Raw genomic sequence first — 8576 nt, 5'->3', positions numbered from 1 at the left:
CTTCCTATTTCCTTCTTGTGCCTATGTTTGTCTTTCAAAATTGAGCTTGGAACCAATCAGACATGATTTGCACTACCACCTTATACACTGGAACCAAGCCATAAAAAAAAAAAAAAAAAAAAAAAACTCACATAACTTTATTGGTTTTGTCTTCATGTGTCCCTCCTGGAGGATGTCCTTTACAGAGAATCACAGTTTGGAAAACAACTCTTAAGACCATCGAGTCCAACTGTTAACTTAGCACTGCTGTGTTCACTGCTAAACCACATTCCCAGGTGGGGAATGAATTCCACATTCCTTTTGAACACTTCCAGGGATGGTGATTCCACCACATCCCTGGGCAGCTTATTCCAGTGCCTGACAACCCTCTCAGTAAACACATTTTTGTGACAATCCTGTAAGCAGATATCCAAATGAGCATCATATCCATTGTTTATCATTCTGTTTAAAAAGAAATCAAACATGAAGTTATGTCCCCAAAGGTCGTTGCTACCAAGGACTGAACCAGCACTTTGGAAGCCAACTGCAGAGCCCACTTTAAGACAGCAGTAGTGTCACAGAGTGCCCTGCACAGCCAAAGCACAAACACCACCGAAAATCAATTTCCCTTGCCTGTCTGATTTCAAAGGAATGCATAAGATCCAGGAGATTCCAAACAACTAAGCATTCCATAATTTGCGATTTCATGGCTGATCTCCCCTTTTTTCTCCTTGTTCCAGTTTTTCTTTCTTAAACAAAAAATACCAGAATAAAATATATCCATTTATAAAGACTTTTGAAACAGACTTTGGTGATTACTCTGCCTCATGTTTCAGCTAGAGCTTCTATTGAAAAAGCAAATCACTACAGTTAAATAAAAGAGGCAGTAGAACAGACATAAAAGATCTAAATACCTGCAGAAGTGTTGAACTGTTAGCTGAGAGTAATATTTAACCAAACTATAAATTTAGTAGTTGAATGCAGCATTTAAGTGAAGACCAGTTTTAGTAACAGAAGTGGTTAAGTGCTTAAATTGTACTGCGATAAAAAGCTCTTACATGAACACAATATGAGCTATTATTCTATGCTTTAAGAAACTGGTTATGTTACAAAGTAACTTAATGGGAACTTTAATATTTTGAAATTATTAAGAAGATACAATATAAACCCAGAACATTATTTAACTTTTCTGGCACACTTTCTTCCATCAGCTTGAAGTGTGATACAGAGCTTCAGTTTCTTCAGAAGCGTTTGCATATGAATTATATCAATACACAACCACAGCTGTCACAATTCCATGTCTTTCAAAGTCACCATAAAGTTCTTGTAAGCTTGAACAACTTGATCAATCCAAATTGCTGCTGTGTACCTCTCTGAGAGAGGGCAACTGATCATGTCTTGGGATGTGTTGCTGTCCAGCAGTGAGATGATGGGGAAGAAAGTATGAGGTTTCCTCTCTCCATTTCCCATTGCTAAAGCTTGGGTTGCTGGTATACATCCTGCTCAAAGCATACAGTTAATAATGTTTGATTGTTAAATATTGCCCAAGGGCTTCAAAGGAAGGTTTTATGCATTTTTGTCACCTCATCTACTATTTTTGAAGCATTAACCTCAACATTCTGAACACTACTTTAATTTGAGGATGTGATCCATTAACCTGAATATGTGAGACACTTGGACATTTGCAAACATTGGAACAAATGCCTCAACAATTTATTTAAATATGACCTGCAAATTATTTAATGGAGAAAATACTTATTTTGTATCAAACAATGAAATAAAGATTTCTACAAAAAGAAAATCACAAGATTTCTAGAAGTCCGTGGAAAAAATAATTTATTGCAATTTCTTTTGCACATTAACATGAAACATTTATACATATATATTCTGTGCTAATAAGATATACTAGATATAGACAATTTTTATACACAAAGTAATTCCACTATTCTATTTTATAATGCAAATATTCAGAAATGATCAGTCAGATAAGAACAGATACTATTCACATGAAAATGCTCTATATATTAAAGTTATGGAAGGGCTATGCATCTGAAAACTTGTCCACTTTTACTAACTGTATCAGCTGATGAAACACACTGTATCCCTTTCCAAGCTTTACATCCCTTAATTATGTCATGATGCCTAGAATATTACCAGGTCCTCTCAAGGAATAAAATAAGATCATTTCTGAAATGAGAGAGACCAAACCAAAAGGCAAGCACGTCAACCACGTCCCAGCAGCATGCCTTCCAATTCCAGGGGCTACATCAGATGAGAATCAATGCACTACGAGTGGTCTAAAATTGTCCAGCAATCTATTATTAATATGACAATTTAATTAGTTTATATAAATCAATGAGAAATACATTGCAAGTGAACAGCATTTCAGTAGAAGTACATTGGCACATGCTTCAAATGGCAGTATCAGAAAAACAGCTGCCCCCTTCCAATACAGAAGATGTTTACAGTGTCCACAAAGGAAAAATGCAGGATGACATCAAATGAGAAACCTTTTTCTAACCAGGAATTTACAGAGCATTAAGTGTTATTCACAAAATGAATGAGAAGCATGGTAATAGCAGAACTAAATCTGATACCATTTATGTGATAATTTTTGTAATGCTGCTTTAGGTTTTTTTTTTAATGTAGTTCCTTAGGTTCATTGTTCTGCCTATCAACTGAAATACCTATCTTTCAAGAAATGTCATCAATTCACATAACCACAGTACTTCAGAGATGAAGATGAAGATGTGAAGCATCAGATTGAAGTGGTTAGTTGTGGCGTGCACACTAGATGGTTTCATTCAATATTATCTGGTGGTAGGAATGGTCACATGACTGACATGCAAAAATGCATATCAAAAAAAACGAAAGCTTGAAATACACGCTCATAGCAGAGATATAACAGTACCAAACAATCAGGACAAAAAATTAGCAAGCAAGCCTGGGGAAAAATGGTAAGTATGACTTCAGGAGTAGGGCAAAGGACAATGGTATTGCACATGGCAATGGGAGATATAATGTGAAAGAACATCCATAACATAACCTTACTGCCTGGCACCCTATTTGGAGACAGTATTGCACCCTATTCAGCGTCCTCTTCCTCTTCCCTCAGCTCAGAAAGCATCTTGCTTTGTTTCCTTGAGAGCATGCAAGCAGAATTGGAGAAGTAAGGAATTTTCTTTGAAGTAACAACATGGTGGGTTAATGCAGTGACAAAATACATTTTACAACTTGCAACCAGTATCAGTAAATAATAAAAATTTAAAAAAAACAGAAAGCATAGGTAGTGCATGTATTTCTTTTATATGTCTTGTATGTAGGAATGAAACAATTCCTACATGCCCTGGTGAACTACCAGCTCTGCCTGAGATATTTCAATTTGTTCCCACCAGCAATGTGGGAACAGGGCAGAAGAGAAAGATATTAAAAACTGCAGAGGGAGTAAAGTTGCAGTCATACATCTGAGGCTCTTGGCAAGATTTATTTTTTACAACAGATCTGTTTCTTAAAAGAGAAAGTTCAGCTGAACCTCTATTAAAATAATGACAATGGTAATAATTAATTTTATGCAAACAAGCAGATGCAAAGTGAATAATTGGTCACAGTTGCTTTGTTCTATGTATTTCTAATCCAATTCTACTTATTGCTGTACTGGTATCATGGAAGAGACACCAGAGAAAAAAAGTGAAGGAGCAGCACTCCAAACCAACACTTATTCTTGAAAATTAGGTCTTTCTCAGAAGTAACTGCTGCTCATGGGGACTGATATTAGAGATGTCAACCCAGGAATCAAGTTTGAGGCATGCTGAGCTGCTTCAGCCCTATCATTTTCTACCGGCCTAGTAGAGAAACAGCTTATTTTTAGCCTTGGTTTCACATCTCTTATGGCATCTGTAAACATTTTGTCCTTTTTCCTCACCATGTCCTTATTACTGGTCTTCAGAGTAAAATATCCTGATAGATTTGTAAATGCTGAGCTAATAACTCTCCAATGGATATAATGAAAAGAAAAATAAATCATTAATGTGCATCAATCCTAATTGAAGATATTGGAGGTAGAAAACTTCACAGTAAAAGCATAATTAGCAGGAGTATCTTCAGGATGATTTAAGAAATATTTTCATGCTTACTTCTATATGCCACTTCTTGCAATATTCTGGAGTGACCTTTCAGGAAGTTTACTATAAAGTTTCTGAATATATTTAAACATGCCCTTATTTATTGTTATGTACAGTCCCCCTGTACAATAAGTGGCACTGCAAAAAATAATACATTAGCATTCTGAAAAAAAATTCTGAAAAGAAAACCAAAACTACATGTCTGTATAAAACAAAGTGATTAAAGTTTAAAGTGATCAAACATACAAAGTTGGTTATCTGATTTCTGCTTTTGGATTCAAACAATTATGCACAGCCTATAAAGTGCCAGAAAAAAACATGAAGAGTACGTTCACAGGAGAAATAGTTCAGAAAATCTTAAAGAAATTTCTTTTGTGCATCTTTTGTGTATGGACAGATGAAATTGTGCAAGCAGTGGAAAAGAATCAAAAGGTTAGAGGAATATATTCTTTCACTTTTCAAAATCACTTCTGACAAAATGATTAGCAGTTCACATCATCACATCAGTGTATTTTTCTATTCTCCTATGCTCCCAAACTTAGTACAATTTAGAAGAGATACCTCTCTTGGGAGAAGTCCTTCTGTCTCTAAGAATTACAACTATAACTGAATTTCAGAATTAACAAAAACTAACAAAATTAGAAAGGCTTCTTCAGTGTGCTTAAACTGTGAGTCTTAAGTGCTCCTGAAAACCAGGCTCACAGTATCTCTCAGTCAGGTTTATTCCTGCCCCCATGTCTCCCTCTACAAAGCTCAATAACTGGATAACAGTATCGGCAAGTGTCTCTCAGGACTGCTGTGAGGATTAACAAAACCAGCTGTTGTACAATATCTCTGAAAATCTTAAACTACCTGAACCTTATATTCATATTAAACATCTGTTAGGCTAAAACAAGGAAAATACCCACCTGACTCAGTACCTCTCTGAAATTTACATTTGAAATTATAATTTGCCTTAATACAAACGATCAGACATTTATAAGGCAGAAAAAAAGTGAAAGGTGTTTAATTAAAATGTATTTTAAATACAACAATAGATTTGAAATAATGGTAGCCATGTGAAGTTATAGTTATCTTACTGTAGAATAAGAATATAAAAGTATTCTCAAAAGTGGCACCCAGAATATAATTGTAAGTAATATATATTAAAATACAGAAATAAATGCAGAGCTAAAGTACAGGGGATTAATACTGGGAGTTACCATTAAAAAGTCAATATTCATATACTTGAATGGTAATAAATATATACTTATAAAAATATACTTAAGTGGTAATAAATCTGGATTAGATCTCCTAAAAAGCCTAAACAGTTTAACAGCCTAAGTTACATTTTCAGAAGTACATGAGCATTCAGACACATAATTAATTTCCTCTGACTTACAAGAATTATTTCAGCCAAGGTGACTGATGACTTTCATTATTTTAGTCAAGGGTGTTTTTAAGATTAAATACTTATCAGAAAACTCATTCTTTTTATATTGTTTCAGGGCAAAATTTAAGCTACGTAAATTACTTTTAACTTTTTTTTCCTTCCTGTTGACATGTTGGATGGAATGTATGCACCTGCTCAGCTATGGCAAAGCAGCTGGCATACTGTAACCTCATTGTCTAAGTTTGTAGCACACTTTGAGTCTAGATTTCATTGGCTTTTACTGAAATTCTGGATAATATATGCCCAGAATTCTGAAACTGAGCCATAAGCTTAAAGGTCCCTCAGTGCTTGAAGAGCTTTACCCCACCTCATTTTGAGAAGACAACTTAGGCTGATATGTTATTTACAAGAAGTAGTTTTCACCCTGTGTATTTCTAAAGCGGGGCCTCTGCCATGCAACAGTCTCTGAACAAGTAGGTGCCATCTGGGGTTAAGAGACCACCATACACATCGTGAACCTGCTTGCAAATAGTTGCTTGACTGTTGCCTACATATTTGAAAGCGCATTTTTTCACTCACTGCAAGAAAGCAAATGGCAAATTTTGAAGTGCTGATAACCAGACATGTCAGCTAAACAGAAACTGACATTATATTGCAAAATCTAGTACAGTGCAGAAATCTGTAAGAGGGAGATATAAATATTTAAACACTTGGCATTCCCTCAAGGACTTTTTGAAATCAAAAGTACTCTTTCAGAAACTGCACAAACTGCAAAGACAAATAATCAGGGATTTTCAAGTACTGTCAAGATAATAAATGTGTTAATGAAAGAGTGTTGCACAAAACTCTTCATTTTTTTTCTATGGAACATTTAGTTTTGCAAATGTAAATGGATCTCCGTGGTTTAGATTAAATTTTTAATGCTTATGTTTGGAAAAAAACAAAATTACACTCTAGTTACTCATACCTCTGTCTCTGTACTCTTTCTGGACAAAAACCAAACCTGCATTGGCTCTTTTTTGCCCTTCATAGAAACTGGACCTCTGTACTCCAGGTGGAACTGAGGATCTGAATTTTCTGGTGTCATAAGACACCTGAAATTGAAAGACAAAACATGTAAATGAATGGACCTTGCATGCATGCCACACACTATGTAAAATATTAAACATGCTACATGTATGTGAACAGACTATTAAAAGATTCAACTCTATCATTATTATATGTGCAGACCAATAACTGTATATTATAATGCAGTTTGCCATACAGTTTCATGAGAACTCACATACTTAAATAATGGTTGCAGGAGGACTGTCACTTTCAACTCCAAAAAAACTTTTATGTTATGCTGACAAAGTGATTTATTTTAAGATGTCAATACCAATAAAAATAATACATCACTCACCTGTAAGTATATTCAGAGACATTGATCTTCCCCTTTTCTCCAGTAGTTTCTGTTCTGCTTGTAAGATTGACTGTATTTCCAAAGAGACAGTACCGTGGCATCCTTTGACCTATGACACCTGTGACTACCTCACCAGTATGGATTCCTATGGTTATCTTTAGAGAGAAAAAATTAAGTTTGATTATTCAAAAGTAATGTAACTAATCTGATGCCTCTGACTAAACACAGGCAAAATGCCACTTAAATCTACTAGAGTTTATTTTTCCAAAATGCTACTCCTGCTTCTTCAAAGCTTTGCATTTTTTGGGTTTTGTGACTTCTTTGTTTTTTAAGTTTAGTACAGTGTCGTGCCTCTGCCCTCCACATGAACAATCAGACTCTAATTTTCCAGCATGCACCCTGCTGTTATTATGTACTGTGAAAATAAAAAAAGAGGTGGACAGAGAGGCATGCTCTGCAGGTTTGTGTTTAATGAGTGCTCAGAAGGTGCAGAAAAAGATGTCATGGTTCAAGAAAAAAGATGTTTCTCAAAGGAAAAATCATGGTATTTTGTATTCAGAAGGTCAAGAACAGAGGTCTGGAGAAGCTCATTCTTGTAGCACGTTACAGTTACTGTAAAGCCCCAAATCAAACCTTCTCGCTGCTTTGCTCCGTGATAAAGTGAAGTACACAGCTCTAAGCTAGGCGATAGAACAGCAGCATTCATGTAAATAGAAATACGCATTGCACGCATTAATAGTTTTCTGCTCACAGCCTGCTGGTGAGGACAGTCAGTGCTGCTTGCCCAGATCTCTGTCAGTGCTACAGCTCCAGAGAGTCCCACAATGAGTGAAATTCCACTAATATACACTGGTGTCAGTAATCATTGCTGTACCTGTCTATGGACCTGTAACTCTTTTTTTTCATGCAATAATGTCTCATTCTGACATGAGGATCTGAGGCGTGATCAAAAATATCAAGGAGGGAGTATTATTTTTCTGCTCCTTGAGTTGAAGAAGACTCAATAGATTGTATTTGATGCACAATAGGAATTTATTGATTATATTGAAATTATCAAAATACAGACATAAATGATGTGGACTTAAATGAGTCCTTTACCTTTTAAAGCACAATAAGCATTTTAAGGTCTGGGAACTGCACATGTCACAGCTACATGTGACTTCTCATATTATTTGTATATATCAGTCTCAAAATCTAACAAGAAAAAAGCCCATCCCTTGCATGGACTGGGACTAGAGCATTATCTTATTTCGAAACATTATCATGCTGTCAAAGAATGGTTTTTCATTCAAGCCCACATTTACTAACCTGTACAGGCTCACCATCTACTTGAACTTGGCCTGCTATTTCCATCATATCCAAAGCCAGGTGGCAGATAGATCGTGCATGATGCATGCAAGGCTCTGGTAGACCACTCACTGTCATATACTTGTCCCCAACTGTTTCCACCTATCAAGATAGATATTTTTCAATTACTTCATTATTATGGTTTTTAGAGTACTAGAATTGATGTAGTGCTTCAAGACTGCTTCTCCTTTAAAAGAGTTCCCTTTCCCTTTCATTCAAATCACCCTAATTACTGTCATCTCTCTTGTTTTTAAAGGGAATTTATTGCAAACCCACAATGTAGCAGCTTACAATGACTGTGATTGTGTAAACCTGAGTCTTTCTTTTGGTGTCTTGTGAATGAAACTGAGGTCTA

The 8576-nt window shown here is 35.6% G+C and overlaps 1 protein-coding gene across 1 annotated transcript in view; it reads right to left on the bottom strand.

Moving 5' to 3' along the window:
- Positions 1-1798: 1798 nt before the first annotated feature.
- Positions 1799-8576, bottom strand: part of GUCY1B1 (guanylate cyclase 1 soluble subunit beta 1) — a 42114-nt gene continuing 35336 nt past the window's right edge. The window contains exons 11-14 of the mRNA XM_053975392.1: positions 8183-8323; positions 6875-7029; positions 6440-6566; positions 1799-3119 (exon numbers count right to left, since the gene is read on the bottom strand). Of these exons, the coding sequence (XP_053831367.1) occupies positions 3096-3119; positions 6440-6566; positions 6875-7029; positions 8183-8323 (447 nt within the window). The 3' untranslated portion in view covers positions 1799-3095. The remainder of the gene's footprint in view (positions 3120-6439; positions 6567-6874; positions 7030-8182; positions 8324-8576) is intronic.

This window comes from Vidua macroura, chromosome 4 (assembly GCF_024509145.1).
Source record: "Vidua macroura isolate BioBank_ID:100142 chromosome 4, ASM2450914v1, whole genome shotgun sequence".
In the NCBI taxonomy this organism is placed as follows: domain Eukaryota; kingdom Metazoa; phylum Chordata; class Aves; order Passeriformes; family Viduidae; genus Vidua; species Vidua macroura.
The sequence above is the reverse complement of the archived record's forward strand: the minus strand, read 5'-3'. Positions and strand labels throughout refer to the sequence as shown.